This window comes from Panthera uncia (assembly GCF_023721935.1).
Source record: "Panthera uncia isolate 11264 chromosome C1 unlocalized genomic scaffold, Puncia_PCG_1.0 HiC_scaffold_4, whole genome shotgun sequence".
NCBI lineage: Eukaryota > Metazoa > Chordata > Mammalia > Carnivora > Felidae > Panthera > Panthera uncia.
The window spans coordinates 87,640,601-87,665,063 of NW_026057585.1; the positions used below are offsets into that span (position 1 = coordinate 87,640,601).

Here is a 24,463-nt window from a genome sequence, read left to right on the forward strand (position 1 = left end):
CTCATTGTTACCTAAAGAGCAGTCTTAAAGCAAAGCAAAACAAACAAACAAAAAGAGCAGTCTTAACAGAATGATAAACTGAATCCAGGTTTTTCAGTGGGAAAAACACTGTGATTGATTAATGGTGCCACAAAAGTGGTGCCTATGTCCCATATTATAATAGTCCAAAGGAGTGAATGTCTAATGGTGAAATTTAATCGGCAGCTCCCAAGGCCTTAGCTTTTGCTGCTCTGCTCCCTTGGCTGAGTCGTCATGGTTACCACAGCTGGCTCTGGGAAATCACAGGAATGAAGAATGGGTCCTATTGATGAATCCTGACCCAGGAGGGGGGCAAGCAGAAGGCCCTTCCAAGCAGGGCAGCTGGGCATGGCCCTAGTGCTGCCATCTGTGGTCTTTTGCCTGCAGAGAACACAGATCAGCGAGCCAGAGCACTGTGTGTGTGTGTGTGTGTGTGTGTGTGTGTGTGTGCGCGCGTGCGCGTGCGCGCGCGCGCACGGTGGGGGCAGTGGCACTGGGGGAAGTAGGGGCACAAAGGGCAGGGCCACCAGCTGGAATTCAGGCTTTGTCTCGGGCCAGCCAGGCAAGGCTGACCAAAGGACTCTAGTCGGTTTTCCAAGTTTAGTCACGTCCCTGATGGTCTTGGGTCTCGTCTCCCCTGCCTCTGCCCGATGCTTGCCCAGGCTTTGGAGCCATTTCAGAGAAATCTAAATAGCCATCACTACTGATCCCAAATCCAGTGCCCGAGTCATGCTCTGCCACCTGAAGTCCTTGAATACTTCAAGTGGTGGGGAGCTCACCACTTAGTCTTCCTCAGGAACGCCTTCCTCTGTTTGAGCTGAAATTTGTTTCTGTCTCCTTAAATTCCACCTCTCAGTCCTGGGAACCCTCAGGTCCAATTTGAACAAATCTATATTCTCTTCAGTAGGATAGCCCTTAGGATATTTGTAGTTGGAGCACCACCGTCAACCTTATTTTCTTGGCACAGGTCTCTCCCTGCCCCATCCCTGTTTGGGGGATGGTGAGAGGATATGGCAGAGGTTCTTGAGTTGGGGTTCAGATTCAGAGGCAGATCCGGTCTTGATATCAAAGGAGCCATGTCCCTTAACCTCTGCGGGGCGGCTTGGTGGTGTGGAAGGAAGATGAGCCCTGGATTTGGCCAGACCTGGTTTTAAATTACAGCTCTACCACCGTTCAGAATTATGGGACCAGAACATACCTGGACTTGTTCCTTCCTCCAGCAGCTTCATCTATAAAATGCCAGTGGTGATGCCTACCTCAAAGGGTGGCTGGGAAGGTGACAAGAAATGTGTATTCAGAACATGTGGCATCTTGTTGTATATGACTGCCCCGTGGCAGAGGCTCCACTGTGGCCCCTCTGCACCTGTCATTCCCACATCTTGTTGAGCAGGATCATGGCAGGGTGGGGAGAAGACCTTTAATTAGCTCAAGGAAGATTGAGAAATTCCAAACCAATTCAGGTTCATTTTGGAATAAGTAACATTATTAGCTATGAAATAATAGGTTCTGAGCACTTTACTTTGTGGATTCATTTCATCTCTCCAACAACCTTATGCAGGAGAAACTATTATCAACCTCATTTCATGAATGGGGACACTGAGGCATGGAGAAGTCACACAGCAGGTGCCTAGTGGAGCTGGAATTCAAAGCTAGATAGTTTGGGGCCAGCCTCATACTTTTAGCAGTGATGATTTATGTGTCTCTGATAGAATCTGATTCCCAAACTTTAGCATGCATCAGATTCACCTGGAGGGCTTGTTAAACCATAAATCGCTGAGCCCCTCCCCTAGATTTCCTGATTCAGCCGAAGAATTTGCATCTCTACCAAGGTCCCAGGTGGTGCTGATGCTGCTGGTTCAGAGACCCCACTTTGAGGATTAAATGGACCCACCTGAATCCAGAGGCTGAGTTTTGTTTTTTCTAGCCTAGCCAGTCTTCGACACGGAGAAGGAGGGCTGATCTCATACACAGGCAGAAAGCAAACCACAGTAAGGATCGTACTCATATTTTCCAGATGCCTCAGGGCTTGGCACGTGCTGCCATGTCTGCGATCTGATACAAGCCTCACCAGTGACTCTGTGAGTTAAGGAGAGGATGGATTTTCTCCCCGTATGATATCATTTTCCTACTTTAAAGAAGAGGACGTTTGGAGCACTGCTGTTCTAGCATTGCCCAGGGAGATCGTTTTAAGGAGAATGGGGTTAGAATCTCAGCTTGCGACTCATTGTGCTATGGTAGGGTCATTACAGGAGATCTGGAAACCTCTGTGCCTTTCCCCAGATATCTTCCCATCCCCAGGCTGTGATCAGAATTTCCTCCTTAAAACTGTAGTTCTAGGGGTGCCTGAGTGGCCCAGTCGGTTAAGTGTCCAACTCTTGATTTAGGCTTAGGTCATGATCTCAGGAGCAAGAGACTGAGCCCCGTGTCGGGCTCTGTGCTGAGTGTGGAGCACGCTTGGGATTCTCTCTCTCTCTCTCTCTCTCTCTCTCTCTCTCTGCCCCTCCACCCGTTCTCCCTCTCAAAAAAACAAACACAACTGTATTTCTTTAGCTTAAGCCTTTGCCCCATTATATCATAGAGGGTAGTTGTTAATCAGCCGTCGATACCCTAGTATGAGTGGCGTGCAAATATTTTCTTGGGAAAAGGGTGATCAGAACTATTCCCTCTTTGTGCCCGCTTCAGGCACTTGCGTGGTTATGTGTCTGGGAGCCTCTTGAAGGAAAGGGCCATGCCTGGCTAAAATAGGCACCAGTAGGTGCTTGTCGGAATGAACGAATGAATGAATGAACAGTGTTCCTCTCCTTTCCCATTCTTCCCAGGGCAAGCCTTCCTCCTCCAGCAATCCTACCATTTATATCACGCACTCCCCACAGCATCTCACCATGCAGTCTTAGTCTCTTTCCTGCCTGTCCCGGGCCCATAGTCAAGCATCACCGCATAAGACTTTCTCTGTTCTTCCTAAGCACACACGGCTGTCCTTCTCCTGGGCTCCCGAGTGCCTTGTCCACCTTACATTATAGCCATAGTCACATTGCAGGTGTCTGTTTACTTGGCTCTTTGCCCCTTAGATGGTGATGTCCCTGAGAGCTGAGTCTGTCTTTTTTTTTTTTTTTTTAATGTTGATTTATTTTTGAGAGAGAGAGACAGAGCGTGAGAGGTGGAGGGGCAGAGAGAGAAGGAGTCACAGAATCCGAAGCAGGCTCCAGGCTCTGAGCTGTCAGCACGGAGCCCGACACAGGGCTTGAACTCACGGACTGTGAGATCATGACCTGAGCTGAAGTCGGATGCTTAACCAACTGACCCACCCAGGCACCCCAAAGTCTGTGTCTTTTACACAGAGTGTGAATGCAGGCACGCAGTAACTAGTGAGTGAGTGAGTGAATGAATGAATGAATGAATGAATACCTATGTGAACCTTGGTTGCTAAGAGCAGTAGGGGCAGAAACGGTATCTTGCCAGGAAGCCATTTCCTGAGATATGTCTGACAAGGGCATCAAGTGATAGTTTATTGGTCATTAGGGTGGCTTGCCTACCCGTAGGCAAGTGGGAGCTAGCTTCGGTCACGAATGACAACATACCCCGCATAACGTGGCTAAAATAAGATAGACATTTATTTCTTTTATAAATGTTTACAAATAAGTGGCCCAGGGCTGCTAGGGTGGTTCCTCAATCACCAGGACAAGGCTACTACTTTTTCGCTCACCGTCCATAACAGGTGGCTTCTACGTCGTGGTCCAAGATGGCTGCCTGAGCTCTAGACATCACAAATGCATTCCAGCCAAGAGAAAGTTATGACAGAGGGTACCCCTCCCTCTCTTCCTTTTATCCTTTTCTGTTTTTCCCCCTCTTTGTTTAAAAAAACACTTTATTTTTTAGAGCACTGTTAGCTTCCCAGCAAAATTGAGTGGAAAATACAGAGTTCCTATATACCTTCTACTCCACAAATAACCTCCCACACTATCACTATCCCACACCAGAGTGGCATATTTGTTATAATCAGTGAGCCTACACTGACACGTCGTTATCACCCCAAATCCATAGTTTATGTTAAGGTTCACTCTCGGTATTGTACATTTTATGAGTTTTGACAAATGCATAGTGACCGTATCCACGAGCAGGCCCATGCAGAATCGTTTCACTGCTCTAAAAGTCCCTTGTGCTCCACCTGTTTATCCCTTCTTCCCCTGGCAACCGCTGATCTTTTGATCGTTTCCACACTTTGGCCTATTCCAGAACGTCCCATAGTTGGAATCACTATGCAATTTTTTCAGATTGGCTTTTTTCACTCAGTAATATATATACATCTTTTAAAACAATTTAGTTTTAAGTCATCTCTACACCCATCATGGGACTCGAACTCACAACCCTGAGATCCATAGTCACGTGCTCCACCAACTGAGCCAGCCGGAAATATATATTTAAGGTTCTTTCGCGTCCTTTGTGACTTGGGAGCTCCTTTTTCGTGCTAAACAATATGCCATTGTCTGCAAGTTTTAGCAGTTATGGATAAAGCTGCTGTAAACATCCATGTGCAAGTTTTTATGTGGCAATAGACTTTCAGTTCATTTGGGTAAATACCAAGGAGTGCAGTTGCTGGGTTGTATGGTAAGAGTATGTTTAGTTTGGTAACAAACTGCCAAGCTGTCTACCAAAGTGGCTGTAACGTTTTGCCTTCCCACCAGCAGTGAAAGACAGTTCTGTTTCTCCACATCCTCATCAGCATTTGGTGTTGTCATTGTTTTGGGTTTGGGCCATTTTAATAGGTGTGTAGTCCTTCCCTTCCTTTTTTTAATCTATTCGTTTTGAGGGGGCGAGGCGCAGAGACGGGGGGAGAGAGAGAATCATAAGTAGGCTCTGTGCTGTCAGCACAGAGTCCGATGTGGGACTCGATCCCACAACCCTGGGATCATGACCTGAGCCGAAATCAAGAGTCAGACACTCAACCAACTGAGCCACCCAGGGGCTCCCCCTTCCTTTTAAGAATACTTTCTGAAAGCTAACAAATGAAATCTCCGTTGTATTACATAGGTCAGCACTTCGTCATATGACCATATTCACCTGCAAGGTAGGCTGGGAAGTGTCGTCTCTCTCGCGAGTGGCCAAGTGGCCGTCGGAAAAGTCAGGGTTCTTTTTGCTAAAGAAGAAGAGAGAATGGACACTGGGAGCCAACCAGCAGTCTCTGTAGGGAAGAGAGATCCTCTCAAACCAGCTTAAGCACTTAGGGGAATTTGTTGGATGGATTCGGGGATATTTCATGAAGACCCAAGGACAGGAGGTGTAGAGGAGCCTCTCAGGGTGGGTGCGGGATCGGGAGAGGTGCCAGAAACCAGAGCAGCATTTTTCTAGTGCTTTTCTGTGGCCGCATGGGTCTCGTTTGCTTCTTTTGTACGTCTGCTTTGTTCTTTTCTCTTTGCACACGGTGGGAAAGATGTCCCAGCTTCAGTACTTCAGATCAGTTAGCTAACTTCCCAGAGCCTGATTCCGAATTCCTTGGAGAGAGAAGCTGATTGGGCCAGCTTGGGTCAAGTGTCCACCCTAGTCCAGTCAACTGTGGCTAAAACAAACAAGGTGACAAGGGCCCACCGCTAGAGGGGAGGAGGGCAGTTTTCAGAGAATCTGTGTCGTGGGATGGGGAGACTCTCCGAAAAGTATCACGGACACAGACTTCTCAGGTGCATGTCCCAGGACTTTGCAAAACGTCATTCATTTAGGTAAACAATTATTGGGTATTTTCTGTATGCTAAGCACACGGATCTGCCTTCTAGGGAGTTTTCTAAATCTCTTTGGAATTTGTTCATATCTTTAACCTACGCTGTCGTTTGGCGTAAAGTCACAGCTCCTTAAATTAATCATCTCTTAGCTTTCCCTTTCAAGTCTCGAGGTGGGGATCGAGGGCTTTGGCGAACGCATATTCCCTCACCTAGGTCTTTGGGAACTGTCCTCCCCCTCGTCTTTGGTTCTCCAGGAGAATGTCTTAGTTCTTTAGCTGATTCAAATATGGCCTCCTCTCCCCCCATCTCCCTAAGTCCTTGACTCTTTTCTTCATCCCTGGGATGAGCCTCCATTGGTCCCACACATGATGTTCATACTCAGGATTTCCTCCATTTTCCAGATAGCTAATCAGGAAGCTCAGAGCAAATAGGCAACTTGCTCGAGGTCACACAGCACCTGGGCAGGGGAGCTGAGCTTCAAACCCAGACCCCCCTCCCTCTAGAGGCTCCCTACATGCCAGAGGCTTCGGAGAACACCCCACATTGCCCCTGAGGTCGGCCCTGTGCATGTCCTCCTGTGAATATCACTTAGAATCTTTGGAGATACTATGCCAAATGTGTTTGCTAACCCTGGTCACGTTGAAGGTAACTCTTTGAAAATAAACTCTGATCCCTTTTTTGGTCACGGGACAAAAGAGGTGGGGCTGGGGTCAGGGCGGGGCTGCGGCGTGTGGTTGGGTGTGTGGGTGAACCATGGTACTGGAGCAGCCCCTGGAAACCCAGCTCTGCTCCTGCCCCGCTGTTTGACTCCGGGCAAGGCGCTCCCCTCTCTTGGCCTCAGTTTCCTCATCTGTGGTTCTATCAGCCCTTCTCAGCCCTAACATTCTATAATTTCCAGCTTAACGAAGCATTTCATAAGGGCTCCATGGGGCTGGGGCTTCTGCACCCCAACTGAAAGAGGAGTGTGTCTGGGAGGTTTTGATCTGAGCTGAGCCGAGCACCCCCTGCCCAAGGCACGTGAGTCCTGCTTCTCACCATCACATCTCCTGGCCTTCCCCACAGTCTGCTGTCTGTTCTGCAACCCACAGAGATGGTTGTCCCACCAGTTCTTTCCAGTTGGGATTGAGTGCGGCCCCTTCTGCTTCCTGAGCCTGGGATTTGTCTTCGAGAATACAGAGATGTCCACATTCTCTCCTCTGGTCTTTTGCTAAGCGTTTTGCGTGTACAACACAGAGCCCGATGTGGGACTCCATCCCACGAACCACGAGATCCTGACCTGAGCCGAAATCAAGAGTCGGATGCTAAGCCAACTGAGCCACCCAGGCGCCCCAAGCGTTTTGTATATATCTGTAAAACCAATCCATTTGCTCAGCACCTCCAGGAGTCTATAGTATCATCTCCATTTTGCAGACAAGGTACCCAAGGCTCAGAGAAGTTAACAGGTTTGTCTAGATTGACGCAGTAGGTAGTGCCAGAGTCAGGGTTCCAATCCAGGTCTGGCTGTCCCCACTATGCCACATGCCTTGCAATCGCTGTGTTTAGCTGGCCTGCACTGGAGTTGGGGAGAAAAGTCTGTGGTCTTCTGGAGTGGTGTGACCGATCTATGTTTCCCATGTGGTCTGGGTGGAAGAGGGTGGTCTATTTATGTTTGGTGGGGGGTGCAGGGGGACCCCGGGGAAGAAACGTTAAACGTGTGTTTCGAGGGTGGGATCATGGAGTCCGGCACTCCTCCCAGCTGGGCATCCCTGAACTCTATCCACATTTGCTTCCAGATCCTAGAAGGAGACCAGGCCATCCTGCAGAGAATAAAGAAAGCTGTGCGGGCGATCCACAGCTCCGGCCTTGGTGAGTGAGCCTGCTTGACGCCCAGCCTGGCCAAGGAGCCCCTTCCCCAGCCCCAGCCCTAGCATGGAACGAACTCTGCCTTTCTCTTACCTCCACAGGCCACGTGGAGAATGAGGAGCAGTACCGAGAGGCTGTAGAGTCCTTGGGCAACAGCCACTTGTCCCAAAACAGTCATGAGCTGTCCACCGGCTTCCTGAACTTGGCCGTGTTCACCCGCGAGGTGGCTGCACTTTTCAAGAACCTGGTGAGGCCCTGTTCCTTTCTCACCCAGCCCTTAGCCTAGGCTCAGGGTACATCAAGTGGGCTTAAGAACCTGACTGAGAAAGGTTCCACCCTTCTCTGGGGTTGCCCTTGACCTCCAGTCTCCCCTGACCTTGACCAGAGACCCAGTTCCCTTTCCAGTTCTGACCTACCATTTGCGTTCCTCTTCTCCTCTGACTTTCCCCCCATGTCTTCTCTTTCCCGCCTTCCCTCTGACCCTGCCCTCCTCTTTCTCTTCTGTGCGAGTACCCAGCAGCAGATGGGCCTCACAGAGGGGAAGAGCCCCACGAAGAGAGGGCTTCCTGGAGGAGGTTCGGGAGAAGGGAGGGCAGAGCCTGGGGTTCCTGCCTTTGTGCCACTGCCTCCCCTTAACCCTCTTTGCCCTCTGCTTTCCCAACTGCATCTGCTGTGTCCACAAAGCCTGGGAACGACCTCCCCTCACCAAGCCTCTCGGCTCCTGCACGTGGTCCAAGATAGAAGCTGTTCCCCTGAACAGGCACGGTTCTCGGTGCCTCACGTGGGTTAACTCATCCAATCCTGGAGCACAGCTCTGTGGGTTTGGTTTTACTGTCTTCCCCGCTTTACGGGCTAGGAAACTAGGGCACGAGGTTAAGCACCTGGCCCGAGTTCACACTGCCGGAGTTGAACCCAGGTTGTCCGGCTCCAGTGTCTGAACCCAAGCCTGGCTGTAGCACCTCAGGAAAGCCCGTCGCTCCCCAGGCTCCATGGCTTTGGGACTGGCTGTCGTGGCTCCAGTCCCTCCCTTGCCCAGGCCCTGGCTGCATTATCTCTGAGACGCAGTTTGCTTGGTGGTTGAGCCCCCAGACCACAGGCTTAGACTCGGACCCTGCTCTGCGGCTCTCTGGGTGGGTGTCCCTGGCCAAGTCGCTCACTCTGCCTGGGCCCCGTCTGTAAAATTGTGCTCGTAATGGTACCCACCTCACAGAGTTATAATGAGGTTACGCAAGTTAAGTGCCTACCCCAGAGTAAGCGTGCAGTTAGTGATAGATAATATTACCACCTGTCATGATTGTACCTCTCTGCATAGCACTGCCTCACACACTGTCCCGTATGTAGGGCTTTAGTGTGTGAGTTCAACTGAATTAGTGACCTCTTTTGTCTTGACCTCTCCTCCTGCTGTTTTCAGTCAAACTAAGCTTTGCTGAGGGTCTACTCTGTGCTGGGCATCGTACGAGGGGCTGGTGACACAGGAAAGAGGCTAATACCTTAGAGAGCCATAGTCTAGTGGGAGAGACAGGAGCTGAGATGTGGGACGACACCAAGCATTACCAGTAGCTTGGCACAAACTCGAGGGCCCAGCGAGTTGGGTCAGAGGCTGCCATGGTTCAGAAAGGGGAAGGTCAGCGTAGACCATGGGGAGGAGCAATCAGGAAGGCTTCCTGGAGGAGGGGAGACCCAAGCTATACTTTGAAAGGTGAACTAAAATATCAGACAGGCAATTTGGGTTGCCAAATGATAGAAACTCAATTCAAACCAGGATTTTTTAGGGATGCCTGGGTGGCTCAGTCGGCTAAGTGTCTGACTTCGGCTCAGGTCATGATCTCGCAGTTCGTGAGTTCGAGCCCGTGTTGGGCTCTGTGCTGACAGTTCAGAGCCTGGAGCCTGCTTCAGAGTCTGTGTCTCCCTCTCTTTCTGCCCCTTCCCTGCTCACACTTTGTCTTTCTCTCTCTCTCTCAAAAATAAAAAATAAAAAAATAAACGTTAAAAAATTTTTTTCAAACTAGGATTTGTTATAAAGAGAATTCATTGGCCCCTGTAATGGGAAATCCAGGTATGCAACTGGCTTTAGGCTTCTCTTTCTCTTAGTTTCTCTCTGTGTCTGCTCAGTGGGCAGGATGGCCCAGCAGACCCAGATTCACAGTCTCACCAGAAGAAAGACCCAGTGTTTCTCCCAGGACTCTGGCAGAAAGTTCCAGGAAGGATCCTGATTGGCCAGCTCGAATTGTGCACCTGAGCCAATCCCTATTGCCCGAGGATGGGGTGCTCTGGTCAGCCCTGACTCCTGTGTTTACCTCACGTGACCACAGGGGAAAGGGTTCCCCACATGATAGGGGAGGGGTGCTGGCCAGACACAAACAGCAGATGGCCACTTCAGAGTCAGAGGGGCGAGGGGAGGGTGCTTGTGGCAAAGGAATGGAGATGGGCTAACCGTGGATATTCCTGGAGCTGTGAGGCGATGAGGCCGGGTTAGTCAGGAGAAGGGGAAACAGCGCTTTCAGGGGCCGGCTCTGCCACCCCTTCTGCCCCCCACCCTCACCCCAGGGCCCTCCTTTGCCCTCTGACCCTTCCTTGTGCCCTGTAGCCCCTTGGGGCTCGACAGATGGTCACCCAAGATGGGGGATGGCGGTCTCTGCTTTTTCCAGGTTCAGAATCTGAACAACATTGTCTCATTCCCCCTGGACAGTCTATTGAAGGGGCAACTGAGGGACGGGCGACAGGTGAGTTTCCATTCGGGGAGTGGAGGTGCCCAGAGGTGATGGGATGGAGTAAGAAAGAGGTGGGCAGGGGACCGAAGGGCAGACAGGGCTGGGCTGAAGCCGGAGGTCAGGTGAGGCTGTCACAGTGGGAGTGCTGACCCTCGGAGGGGCGGGAAGACCTGGCTTTGGGGTCAGTCTGGGATGGCTGAACTGTTGTCTGCCGGGGCCCTTATGGGAAACGGGTCAGGCAATTCTTACAACAACCCTACAAGGTGGGTTCTGTAGGTACTGCCGTCCCTGTTCTGCAGTTGAGGAGATCGAGGCCCAGGGAGTTTGGTAACCTGTTTACAGGTTACCTGGCTAGTCCAAGAAGCCAGGGTGGGATCTGGGGCTGCCAACTCCAGTGTTGGCTGCTCTCTGCACCTGGCAGCTCTAGCCTCCAGTCAGAGCAGAACTCAAAGAAAGCGACAGAATAATCTCCCTGAGAAGTCTGCCCCAGAAGGCCCAGGGGAGAAGCTGTCCTCCTTCCAGAGACTTCCCTCTTGCCTTAGGCCGGCCACCAGCCTGGGAACCGCCCAAACCAGCCAGGCAGCTTTTTTAACTTGGCTGACGGGGACAGTTCTGGAGGGTGTGAGCACTCCAGCTGGATGAGGCCCAGGCAAACCAGGCCAGAGATCAGCCAGGTCTCACCGGCTTGCTGTGTGGCCCTGAGTAGACTCCTCAGCCTCTCTGTGCGTGTGTCCCTCTACGTGTACCCTTCCTGTGGAGAGGATGATCTGGTTCCAGGCACAAGAAAGGGTGGGATAAAGTTAGGGGAGGAGTCTGATTTCCATCTTCCTCATTCTCTTGGCGATCTCTGCCTTCTGAGAAAGAGGACTCAGAATTCTTCCCGTACCTCAGGCCAAGGCCCACCAAACCCAGCTGATTCTTAGCAGCTATAGGAAGAGGTCAGGTGGGAGAAGGGGTTCAGTCCTGAGAAATGGTGCTGGTCGGGTCTCGTCTGGGGGGTGAGGTTTACAGTAAGGGCTATGGGGGCAGGGGTTGGTTGGAGTATGGCTCTGAGCAGCATAGGGGAGCATGAAAGCACAGGGTCCTCCTAAAGGTAGCAAAGCATACTGTTGATTCCAGCCCCCAAGTGCCCCTTTGGGCAAATTGTTCTTTTTTTTTAGTTTAGTTTTTTATTTTGAGAGTGTGTGTGTGTGTGTGTGTGTGTGTGCACGCACACTCCCATGTGTAAGTGGGGGAGGGGCAGTGAGAGAGCATTCCAAGCAGGCTCCCCCACACGGGGCTCCAAACTCACAAACCATGAGATCGTGACCTGAGCTGAAATCGAGAAGAGTCAAGAGTCAGTCGTTTAACTGACTGCGCCACCCAGGCGCCCCTGGGCAAATTGTTCTTTTTAAACCACAGGATTCCAAAAAGCAGCTGGAGAAGGCGTGGAAGGACTACGAAGCCAAAATGTAAGTGGCTGCGGTCAGGGTGGTTTGCCCAGGGGAGCGAATCTTGTGTTGCAGAAGGAGGCTGGACAGGGGGAGAACCTCAGTGCTGCCAGGACGTTTCACCCAAAAGCGCATGGCATCTCACTCTCTAACATTTTTTTTTTTAATGTCTATTTATTTTTGAGATAGAGAGAGTGTGAGCCAGGGAGGGTCAGAGAGAGAGGGAGACACAGAATCTGCAGCAGGCCCCAGGCTCTGAGCCTGGACACACAAAGCCCGACGCGGGGTTCGAACTCACGAACTGTGAGATCGTGACCTGAACCGAAGTTGGTTCAGCTTAACTGACTGAGCCACCCAGGCACCCGCCATCTCACTCTCTAGAGGCATTTACAGGAGGTGATCTATGCCCAGGCCTGACAGGAGTCTGGGGGCTGGACTGCAGGACCACCAAAGGGGGGCAGTTGTGAAGGGTCCTCGAGATCCTGCTCTCAGAGACCCATCTGCTCAGTGGTGCCAGAAGTGGGCAGAGAGAGGGAAAGGCTGCATGCCAGTAAGTCTCCACAACCACCCAGCCTGTGCGGGAGGTGTTAGCCTCCCAAGCGTCAGGAGGAATTGGAGGCTCAGACGGGTTAAGTCGCCTGCCTAAGGCCACACGGGGAGGCGGAGGCGGAGCTGGGGTTCCCGCCCTTTCATCCTCTTTCTGCAACACCAGGTGGTTATTTGTAAGCGTTTAGTCGGACATAGAGGAGGAAAGGGAGTCAGTGTCAGACCCACGCCTCTTGTGCGCACCTCACGATACTCCAGACCTCTCACTGGCTACTGGCACATCATGGGGACAGAAGGAGCCAGTCCCCCCAGAGCAGAGACTCCTCGGGCCCTGTCTATGGGACTCTGCCAGGGCCCGGCCAGGCCCACCGTACCTCAGAGCTCTGTTTACTATTTGTAAACTGTTGTCTTCTCTTGCATTTTGCAAAAGCAGTATGTGTCCATTGTGAATAACTCAGGAAATGAGGAGGAAAGAAGAAAAAACTTTAATTATCCTTAGGAGAGGATGAGGGCCCTGTGGGGAACAGCTAGTACTTCTGTTATATGAGTGTTTTTTTTTTTGTTTTTACGTTTATTTATTTTTGAGACAGAGAGACAGAGCACGAACGGGGGAGGGGCAGAGAGAGAGGGAGACACAGAATCGGAAGCAGGCTCCAGGCTCTGAGCCGTCAGCCCAGAGCCCGACGCGGGGCTCGAACTCACGGACCGCGAGATCATGACCTGAGCCGAAGTCGGCCGCCCAACCGACTGAGCCACCCAGGTGCCCCTGTTATTTGAGTGTTTTTACATAGTATGGGCGGATGCTCTAGTTTTATCACTTAAAAAAGTGGGAGGAGGGGAAACTACCAAAGACCAAAAGGAAAATTCTTTAATAATAATAAAAAAAAAGCTTATTTATTTTGAGAGAGAAAGAGGGAGAGAGAATCCCAAGCAGGTTCTGTGCTGTCAGCACAGAACCAGACAAGGGGGTCAGACTCACAAACCATGAGATCATGACCTGACGGAAATCAGGAGTTGGATGCTTAACAGACTGAGCCACCAGGAGCCCTGGAAAAGCTTAATTTCCAAGACCAAAGCATTAACAACTTTCTAGTCATTTTCCTATATATAAAGAAATATTTTTTACAAGACTGAGAACATAACAATCATATTGAGTTTTCTTTTACTTAAAAATACATTATGACCCAGGCGCCTGGGTAGCTCAGTCATTAAGCCTCTGACTTCCGCTCAGGTCATGATCTCACGGCCTATGAGTTCGGTCCCGCATCAGGCTCTGTCTGCACCGACGGTGCGGAGCCTGCTTGGGATTCTCTCTCGCTTCCTCTCTCTCTTTGCCCCACCCCTACTCATGCTTTCTCTCTCTCTCTCTCTCAAAATAAATAAGAAAGTAAAAATAAAACTTAAAATACATCATGACCGTCTTTCCACATCATTGCATATTCATATACATCGTCACTTAAATGGGCACACTGTGTTTCAACATACGCATGATCCGTAATGTATTTCTTCCGCCCCTGACTTTGGGGAAGCATCCTTGGAACTAAATGTTTGCTCTCTCCCAGAATCATTACTTCTGTAGCTTCAATTCTAAGAAGGAGATCCTGGAGCTTTATTGTTCCTCCAGCCCCAGGGAGGCTGAAGGACGGCCAGGACTCCCCACTCCAGCAGCGCTCAGGTCTCTACTGCTGTTGTGCCTGTAGACCCTCCGCCCCGCCCCGGGGGAGGGTGTGGGAGCGGTGGTGGGCGTGGCCATCTGCTCTCTTTAGAGCCCCAGAGAGGGGCGTGGCCACGCAGGCAGTCTTCCTAGCAATTTGATGTGGGGCCATCACATGGTCTGCGTCTTCCTGAGTTCCCTTGACTAAGCCGTCAGCCTTGCAGGGCATCACCTACCAAGTGGAAAGAATAAGCCCCACCCTGCTGACCATCTCCAACCAGCTCTGCTTTTACCAGATTTACATACACATACATATACGTATGTTTTTGTATATGATTTTGTTTGTAAGTAATCTCTACACCTCACATGGGGCTCAAACTTACAACCCTGAGATCAAGAGTCGCATGCTCCACTGACTGAGCCACAGTCAGGCGCCCCGTACCAGATTTACGTATTGATCTTGCCTGCAAGGTTTCGTTTAAGAAAAGACTGTGTAACTGATAGGGAGAGGGGCTTGGTGAGGGTTGTTCAGTGAGTAATCCACAGGGCCTGGACTAGAACCCAGTGCTCTTTCTGCCCTGCTCCGCGGTCTCCTGGCTCCTGCCGGGCACATTACATAGGCTGAGCTACCTGTCCTGGCACAGGCGCCTGTTACGCTCCTTTTTATGAGGGCTTCAGGTATAGCTAGATATTGGTGCGCTGTGAGTTACTGTAATTTCCACCTCATGCTTACCAAACCAGTCTGGGCAGCAGCTGGAAGGGCCCAGAATAGCGTCTGTTGGATACCACCAGGAGCCTCACTTCCTGGTTGTTCATATAGGAGGAGGGCTCCCCTGTCCACCTGGAGCTGTGAAGAAAGGCATCCCTTGGGCAGGGACCTAGTTTTTCTAGGGTGTTCCCTGTGCAAGTCTCTTTCCTCATCTGAGAAATGGGGCCAGTGACACCCTTGCAGGGTTGGTGTGGAGATGACATAAACACAGTGCATATGAAGCACCTGGTACTGTGGTTCCACAAGTATTTATCTGAGCCAGATAAATCTTTCTGAGCCAGAACTGCGATCAGAGTAACACAGCAAGGGGCTGACAGGCAGGATCCCAGGCCTCTGCTCCTAGCATTTCCCCTGGCCAGCTTGGGCTCTTGGACAGTCCCTTCCCTCCTCTGGGCCTCAGCTTCATCTTCTGTGAAACAGTCTCTGACTGTGGCCTATCAGAAAAGATACCGTGGGCGTGGGTGAACTGGGTGATGGGGCTTAATGAGTGCACTTACCGTGATGAGCAGAGAGTAATGTCTAGAACCGTCGAACACTGTATTATACACCTGAAACTAATAGGACACCATGCGTTAACCATACTGGAATTAAAATTTTAAAGTTAATAAAATAAATACAATTTAAAAAAAAAAAAAAAAAAGAGACACTGTGCCTGTCACCAGCAGAGGGAACCAGACAGGGAAGGAGGGATGGGGCAAATCTGGGACACAGCGTTGGTTACCAGTGCCGTCCCCAAGCCTGGAGCATCCGACAGACTGGATGGTGGCTTGAATCCAGATGCTGGATTCAAATCCTAGCTCCAGCAGTTACTAGCTGAGAGATTTGGACATGTGACTTGTCTCGGCCTCAGGCTCCTCACCTATAAAATGGGGTGATGATTCCTGCCTCCTGGGGTTATCACTTTAGCATGTGAAGAGTCTAGCAGAGTGCCCAACACAATATCAGTGCTTAAAAATAATAATTAGTAATAATAGCAGCTGGTACTTATACTTACTTATAAGCTTCTTTTACCTTAGGTACCATGATAAGCTCTTTACATCTGTTATCTGATGTATTTATTCCCCTTGGCAGGGAAGGGGGCTGTTATTATCCCCAATTTATAGGTAAGAAATAAGGAAGAGAGTGCCACCCCAATCCCTGCCCTAGTGGATCCCACTGGTTCGTAAGCGAGAAGAGAGGTGGGTGGATAAATAATGAAGATACAAAGCGACGGTGCCGTGAGAATAGTGTCGGCATTGAGGCGGCAGACAAGACAGGTGGTTTCGATCTGGTGGAGGGAAGGGTGGCCGGGGGAGGCATCACAGGAGAGGCGATTCCAAGGCATCAGGTCAGCGGGTGCATGGTTCGTTTTGATTCCTTTCCTCTCCTCCATCCTCCTCACTGACCCCCTCACTCCACCGGGAGTGCCTGCTCCCCGTCTGAATACTACACTGCTCCCCAAAGTCCCCTTCTCCAGTTACCTTGGTCTTCTCAGTAACTAGCATTTCACTGCTTTTCACTCAATATTCATTTCACTCCTTCTGCTGCAACTCCATTCAAAGGAAATAAAATATTCCCAGCATGGGAAATGTTTCTACAACATTGGTGATCCTTTGAGGACAGGGAGGGAATAGGACTTGCTCTTTTCTGGGAAGGGTGTGGTGGAATAAAAAGCAAGTCCCCAGCTAGTAGTCTGAGGTCATCTCAGACCTGGTAGGGTATGGCTCTGTAGATTACCTTAGCTGAGGCAGGGACAGAGCTGTGGTAATTCATGAAGCCATTTATACTTTACAGCTTGTCTCTATCCTGAGCTAACTAGCCTCTGTCCTTTAATCTCCACTAGAGCCTGTACGAAAAATATTAAATAAATCAGGAAGTGCCCCATGCTAAAAACAAACAAACAAAACATTATCTAAAGGAATCACCAGTAGTTACTATCATACTCATCAATATCATTAGCATCATCATAATCCTGACGGCTTACCGTATGCCAGGGGCTACTGTACCGTGCATTATGCCATCTGAGAACAGGCAGCATTTGTTTCATTTTGGAAATGGGAGACATTGAAGCTTAGATTTATAAAGGTTAAGTGAGAGAGCTGCTATTCAAATCTAGAACACACATTTCTAGCCACTGTCCCATGTTGTGCTTCCTTTTCGCCCATTTACTCTTGAGCAGATGTCTTTCCATGCCAGTACGTATAGATCTTCCTTATCCTTTTTAACGGCTGCATAGTATTCCCACAGATGGCCAGAGCATAATGTATCTATTTCCCACTGATAGCCATCTAGCTTATTTTTCACTTTTACTAGTGAAAGATGAGGTTAGCAGTGTGCATGGGAGATGCCCCCACCCCTGCCAGCCGCTCTGCCTGCTTTGTCTCCTGCCCTCTTAGCAAGCTGCCAGGCTCACTGTGGGCACACCACAGCCTTAGCCATTGCCCCTCCCTGCTGCTCATCTTCTGATCCCCTGAAATAGCATCTGCCATGACCTCCCACCCCCCGGCCCAGTTCACAGGGTCAGTCCCCACCCTAACTCCACCAGCCTGCCACAGATTCCCTCTCGGGGTATCATAAAGCTTTAGGGAAAGGAAAAATAACCACTCCCGAGAAAAAAAATTTTTAAACCTACAGACCCCCACTCTAGAGTAGTGGGGCTCACTCAGGGGCACCCCCCCCCAGTAGACATTTCTGGCTGTCACAACTGGGAGATGCTACTGACGTCTAGTGGGTAGAGGTCAGGGGTGCCGCTAAACATCCTACATCTACTGAACAGCTCCATATCAAGGAATTATCTGGTCAGAACATCCGTAGTTCCACGGTTGAGGAATGGCTCAACAGGTCTCCAGGGACAGATCCTGCATGTAAACACTGACCTCAGTAGGGCCTGGAACTTTAAGGCCAGAATGGACCTGAGGACTCTGCCTAGGCCTTTGCTTCCCTAGTTTACAGACAGGAAAACCGAGGCCTGGAGGGACCTATGATAATAATAGCTGTAGGGTCATCCGTGTGCTAAGTCTTCTGCATACTTTGTCTCATCTGGGTACAGATAAGGATCCCCATTTCCCGGCTGAGGAGACTGAGGCTTGGGGAGGGGTAGTGATCCTTGTAATGTATCCCACAGTTGTCATCTTTGCTCAGGGCTGGTACCTACTTGGAAGCAAAACTGATAAGCAAGACATCTGCTTTACAGAGGATTTGTGGTTACGTGTGCCCAGCCCCAGATGTGGAAACACTCTCCCGGCTGAGAGTGGGTGGTCTGATGGGCGTGGGATTTCCAGGAAATCGTTTACAAACAGATCCAGCCACCCCCAAAGAGGGAAAACAGCCAACCCTTGAGATCTGTAGGGGGAAGGCCCAGGTTACTCTTAGCTACAAGCTGTCTTTGCTCACAAAGAAAAAGACAAAGGTTTTCTAAGCTTTAGATGGGAAGCTCCGTGGTTCAGAAGTATGAAGGTACCTACTGATCCTCTGAGCCACTGATCCTTCCGGCAAAATCAGACTGGTCACCCCAAACCCCACCTGGCCCTAATCTAAGCCTGTCGCCTTCCTGCATACAAGCCTTCAGCTCCTTCCCATCGCTCTTGGGAGCAATGATCTGAATTAGGCCCCGCGTGATCTGGCCCCTCTGTGCCTCACCTGGAGCCCCTTCCTCTCCATCTCCGTCCCTGAGCCCCGATGCCCCCTGCCTCCGGCTACCACGTGGTCTGATGCTCCTAGCTTCCTCCAAGGCTACCTCTCAGCCTTTCAGATCTCACCTCAAACAGCACTCCCTGAGCAGCCGGGCGAGGTCGGATCCCCTATTTTAGTCTTCGCGGCTGCGATTTGATTCATGTCTTTCTCCCCCACCTGGATCCTCCTTGTTCACCATTGTACCCCAGCCCTACCACACAGCTGGCACCCAGGAGGGCCCCCTCACTCTCGTGTGCCCGTGGCAGAGAGGGGCATGTGGAGGTGGTGGGTCGTGAAAGGGGCTATGGCGAGAGTTGTTCGGGCCTCTCTTTCCTTGGGGCCTAGGGCCAGGCTGGAGAAGGAAAGGGACCGGGCCAGAGTGACAGGAGGGAGCCCTGGGGAGGTGGCCCAGGACACACAGAGAGAACGGCGCGTCTTCCAGCTGCACATGTGTGAGGTAAGGGGCGCCGCAGGGGTGAGGGGAGGTTGGGATGTGTCTCTTCGCCTCCTGAACCCCCGGGGTCCTATCCAGATGGCACTTGAGATATCACCGAGGTTCAGTCACGGCCAAGGTTAGCCCGGGGTGGGGACAGCAGCCCCTTGCCCCCAGGATTCAGCTTCTGCACACGCTGCACACTTAGCCCTGCTCTTTCCCCAGTATCTGCTGAGAGCCGGGGAGAGCCAGATGAAGCAGGGTCCTGATTTCCTGCAAAGCCTCATCAAGTTCTTCCACGCCCAGCACAAGTAGGTTTCTTCTCCCTTGTCCCCACCCCCACCCCCACCCCGTGGCCCTCACCATTAACCCTTCAGACAACACAACAAGGCCCATCCCCAGGATCTGGCAGGCCCTCGAGGACTCCGCCTGTGCCTTTCTAGGGAATGCTTTCTAGGGCTCCTCTTTACTGGGGGCTCCCCATGTATCAGGCACTAGGTACTTCTACACGTTTGCGCTCACTCAGTCCCCCAACAGCCCCGTGAGCCAGGAGAAACCCCCATTCGTCCTCAGAAAACTGCAGCTCAGATTTACTAACATCACGCAGCTGGGACGCGGGATCTGGACCCAGACAACTTTGACTCCAGAGAGCTTGCTCCTGACAGGCAGGCTATACTGCCCCCAGGGGCCCTGTGATCCTTGGAGCACCTTCTCTCACCCTTCCTGCCTCCCTCATTCTCCTCTTTCTTGTCCCCCGTTTGGCCTCACGCCTCTTAGCTTTTTCCAAGATGGCTGGAAGGCCGCTCAGAGCCTGTCCCCCTTCATCGAGAAGCTGGCAGCCTCTGTACATGCAGTAAGTCGGGCCTCACCCTTGGGCACGTGGTCAAGTCCTCTGTCTTTCCGGGAGAATCTGGGGGTGTGGAAGAGCTGGCCCCTGCCCAGAGAGCAAGGCTGCTGCCCTGCAAGTCTTGGTCCGGGCTGTGCACCCGGCACATCTGTGGGCTGACAGCGGGGTCCTGCCTTCTGTCCCATAGCTGCGTCAAGCCCAGGAGGAGGAGCTACAGAAGCTGACCCAGCTCCGGGACTCCCTCCGAGGGACACTGCAGCTTGAGAGCAGAGAGGTCAGCCCCTCAGTCATGCCCACATGAATGCCTTCTCCCAAGGCCGGCCATGGAGGGAGGGAGAGAAGGAAGATCCCACTTCAAGGGGCCCTTGAGAAGTCTCCCTGAGTGAGACCCCCGCGCAGTGAGGCTCTTCCCAGACGCCCTAAGGTGTCCTTTGCGTGTCCGAGGAACAGGAGAATCTGAGCCGGAAGAACTCGGGAGGTGGCTACAGCATCCATCAGCACCAAGGCAACAAGCAGTTTGGGACGGAGAAGGTGGGCTTTCTGTACAAGAAAAGTGACGGGTAAGTCACTCAGAGAGCTCAAGTAACTTGCCCAAAGCCACACGGCCAGTAAACAATGGTTGGGGGAGCCGCCCAGGGGGACTGTTCTCATCATTTGCATAGACTCTGAGGGTTCCAGCACCCCTCCGCTCTAGCAGTGCAAGATCTTCAGAATCCTAGGCACATGAACTCCTGCTGGAACTTACTGGTTGTTCTTAACTTGAAAAAGAATAATAGTAGCAGCTAGCCCTTACTGAACACTTATTAGGCCCTACGCTGTCCCCGTGCCTTCACCCTTAACCTCTCTAATATACGGAATATGCCTGGAAATGAAAGCGTTGACTGTGCCTTGCTCCCTGGTGTTAAAAAAAAAAAAAAAAAATCAGTCTGTGAAATGCAAAGGCTCCGGGGGATGTATTCATGTTTCTGTTTACTAATCAGCTTTTATCAGAGAAGAATAGCTTTGTTATACCAATTAATATTCACCTCTTAAAGAAGTACCAAGTAGCTTTGGATTGTGGGTTTGCTAATTTCTGTTTTGGGGGTCTCAGTATCTATCTTGCTTTATCCTTAATCATAATGCATCGGTGTGGTCAAGGGCCTGATGCTCCTGTCAGACTAGGAGCTCCCTAAGGGTTGGGAGCAGTGTCTCCTTCATCAGACTAGAAGCTCTCAGAGGGCCAGGGTCACATGTTCCCCTTTAGAATAAGGATTCCCAGAGAGTGGGGGCTGTGTTTCCCCCATCAGACTGGGAGCTTCCTCAGGGCAGGACTAGGTCTCCTCCATCAGAAGGGAGCCCCAGAAAGTGAGGGGTGTAGGAGTCAGGGGATGGAAGAGGTGAGGTGTGGCTGGAGGTCATACAGGTGGGGCTGGAGACCTGGCCCAGGGCTGTGTTTTCTGATACGGGGGAGTTGGGCGTGAGCCTTGGGTCAGTGTCTCTCTGTCCCTCTGGGCTCTAGAATTCGAAGAGTCTGGCAGAAAAGGAAGTGTGGAGTCAAGTACGGCTGCCTGACCATCTCACACAGCACGGTGAGGCCTGGAGGAGAGGGGGTCTCAGGGCTCAATAGGTCCTCTCTTCACTGGTCAGAACAAGCCCTCCCTCTAGCACTGGCCCCCAAACCTGGATCCAGGTGGCTGGAGACCCCCTGTGGGAGGAAGGATGGGATTGAAAGCTCCCAACGTAGTCTTGGCCCACACTCCACAATCCATGAGGTGCTGGGAGAGAGGAGATGTGAACTGGAACAGGACTATTATAGCCATTTAACAGATTGGGAAATAGAGGCCTAAGGATTTGGGAGGCCCAGAGGGTAACATGTAAATCCTCTGTCCCCCAATTCCCACAGATAAACAGGCCCCCCGTGAAGCTGACCCTGCTGACGTGCCAAGTGAGGCCAAATGCCGAGGAGAAAAAGTGCTTTGACCTGGTGACCCGTGAGTAGTCCCTGTCTCCTCTCCAACAACTGCCTAGGGCTTCTCGAAGAGACCTGTCAGCTCCCAGGAGGCTTCAGTTAGGGGTCTCTGTCCAATCCCACGTGTGTTTATCAAATAGCTGCTGCTGCGGCCATCAGACTCCTTAGGCCCTGGGTGCTCTTTTTAGAGGGTACACCCCACATCCCATTAAACATTAAAATGTACCCACATCCCACATTAAATACGATTATTTCTGTAAAGTATATTTGAATGGATTGGGGTAATTGGGCTTTCAAAATTATCATTTCTTTAGAAGTTTCAGTCTCCATCCTTTGGAGGCTTTGATGCCAGGCTTTACATGGGGACCAGTGCAGGCTGAGAAAGACCCAGATCTCATCCTAGGGAGCTCTCTCTGGCAGGGATGTATCCAGAAGAGAGGTGCAGATACAGCACTGTCAAAGATTAGGGAGCGGAAGCCCTGCCCTGCTGTGAGGAATCAGGAAAGGCTGTTTGGGCCAGAGAGCATTTGAGTGCAGCCTTGAAGAACACACAACACAGAGTTTGGGGGCAGACATTTCAGGGGATAGGACTGGCATGGTGAAAGACATGGGGGCAGGACAATGGGTCTGACCAGTCTGGCCAGAGTGTAGGGTTCACAGAGGAGAGCGATGGGAGATGAGACCCGGGAAATGCCTCTTAAAGGTTTCGACCTGATTTCCCGGTATAGGGAGCCACGGGGTGTCCTGGAGCAGGGGGTGGCATGATTAGATTGGAATCTTGGGCACAACAATCTGGCAGCCGGTACAGGTTGGGGGAAGGGGGAGTTGGGGAGCAAGGAGACCAGACAGGAGGAGGCTGAGGGCCCAAGTGGGGTGATGGCAGTAGGTTCAGAGGATACTCTGCCTCTGAGCTGGGTGGGGTCCTGTTCCCTGGACCCTGTAACTGGGGTTTCACACAGAGGCTTCTTGTTGGGCTCCTCCTTTGGAGGTGACTTCTGAGAAACTGCCTGTGCTACTGGCCACTGTCATTACCCTCCCCACCCCAGCTCTGCAGAGCCTGGCTCCTCAGGGACAAAAGCCCCCCCCCCCCCCCCCCCCCCCCCCCCCGCGGCGCCCGCCCCCCCGGGGCAAAACCCCCCCCCCCCCCCCCCGGGGCCCAGCTGTTTGGTTGAGGGCTCCCTGGGCCCGGGGAAGGTCCACAGGATTTCTGTGGACCAGACACACGTCGGTCTCCCCACAGACAACAGGACATACCACTTCCAGGCAGAGGATGAACATGAGTGTGAGGCGTGAGTGACTCCCCACGGCCAGCCTGGGGGTGGGGTCAGGGGAGCCCTAGCTACCTCCCAGCCTCTGGGGACCCCACCCCTGCGGGTGTCACTCCCGGGCCCCCCGGCATGCTCTCCGCAGGTGGGTGTCAGTGCTACAGAACAGCAAGGACGAGGCCTTGAGCAGTGCCTTCCTCGGGGAGCCCAGCGGCGCGGGGCCCTGGGGGGGCGCTGGGCTGGATGGGGAGCCCCAGGACCTCACGAAGCTGCTCATCGCGGAGGTGAAGAGCAGGCCCGGAAATGGCCAGTGCTGCGACTGCGGAGCTGCAGGTCAGCCAGTGGACGGGGCGGGGAGGGAGGTGGCAGGGGAGGGGAGGGGGGGAGGGGGGGAGGGGGGGAGGGGCCCCCCCCCCCAGGGGCCCCCACCCCCCACCCCCCACCCCCAGGCTCAAGCTTCTCCACCTTGCAGACCCCACGTGGCTCAGCACCAACCTGGGCGTGCTCACCTGCATCCAGTGCTCGGGCGTCCACCGCGAGCTGGGTGTGCGTTTCTCGCGCATGCAGTCCCTCACCTTGGACCTGCTGGGCCCCTCCGAGCTGCTGGTGAGGGTGGGGCGGGGCCAGGGGTGACATTAGGGGCGGGGCCTGGTCGGAGGCTGGACTGGGTCCACTGGCTCAACCTGAGACTGTGGGCCCTGGAGAGGTGGGGCAGGATCCTGACGCCCCGGGAAGGGGGTGATGTGGGGCGGGGGGGCTTCCGGAGGCTCAGTCCCCCAGGGGGCGCTGTCCTAACCACCGGTCTTACCCCACCACTTTCCTGCGACCCCAGCTGGCCTTGAACATCGGAAACACTCGCTTCAATGAGGTTATGGAGGCCCAGCTGCCCTCACATGGAGGCCCTAAGCCCTCCGCTGAGAGTGACATGTAAGGGGATTATCCGGTGGAGGGGGGACATCCTGGCTGGGGATTCTGCTTTTCCAGCTCCCGTGGTCTCAGGAGGGTCTTGGACCAGAAGTCTGGGGAGAAGGGAGCCTCAGATCTGGAAGGTCTAGGACGTGGTTCTGGGGAAAAGGAGATCCGTATCTCCTGTGGGAGGGTTCCAATTGTGGTTGACTTTGGCAGGAGCTCGCGCAGGGACTATATTGTGGCCAAGTACGTGGAACACAGGTTTGCCCGCCGATCCGCACCCGAGCCTCAGAGACTGCGGACGGCCATTTGCAACCGGGACCTCCTGTCAGTACTGGAGGCCTTCGCTAACGGGCAGGACTTTGGACAGCTGCTGCCTGGGCCTGAGGGCCAGGTGAGAACCACCCCCAAGGGCCACTTATATCCCACCCGCTCTCTCATACTCCCCAGCCTTTCTCCAGGATCAGCTATTCCCCTCACCCCCTGCCCCGCCTCTGACATCTGCTCAAATCCCACCCGGCAGAGGGGTAAATGGGACCGAGCACTTCAGTCGAGCAGACCTGGGCCAGACTCCTGGCTGTCTGGCTTTTCCAAGCTGTGTGATCTTGAGCAGGTTACTTAACTTCTCTGAGTCTCGTTTTCTCATTTGTAAAATGAGTTGATGATAGCACCCACAGGGTAGAAGTGAGAATTAAGTTATGTATATAAAGGGCCAGGCATATAATATGT

At 52.3% G+C, this 24,463-nt stretch overlaps 1 protein-coding gene across 1 annotated transcript in view; it reads left to right on the forward strand.

Annotated features, from left to right (window-relative positions):
* The window catches only part of ASAP3 (ArfGAP with SH3 domain, ankyrin repeat and PH domain 3), a 48,920-nt gene that overhangs the window by 17,855 nt on the left and 6,602 nt on the right, over positions 1-24,463 (forward strand). The window contains 16 exon segments of the mRNA XM_049617839.1: positions 7,502-7,574; positions 7,673-7,818; positions 10,220-10,294; positions 11,684-11,733; positions 18,678-18,789; positions 18,991-19,076; positions 19,543-19,618; positions 19,800-19,886; positions 20,063-20,172; positions 21,111-21,180; positions 21,495-21,582; positions 22,801-22,849; positions 22,971-23,158; positions 23,298-23,431; positions 23,658-23,752; positions 23,951-24,128. Coding sequence (XP_049473796.1) covers positions 7,502-7,574; positions 7,673-7,818; positions 10,220-10,294; positions 11,684-11,733; positions 18,678-18,789; positions 18,991-19,076; positions 19,543-19,618; positions 19,800-19,886; positions 20,063-20,172; positions 21,111-21,180; positions 21,495-21,582; positions 22,801-22,849; positions 22,971-23,158; positions 23,298-23,431; positions 23,658-23,752; positions 23,951-24,128 — 1,617 coding nt within the window.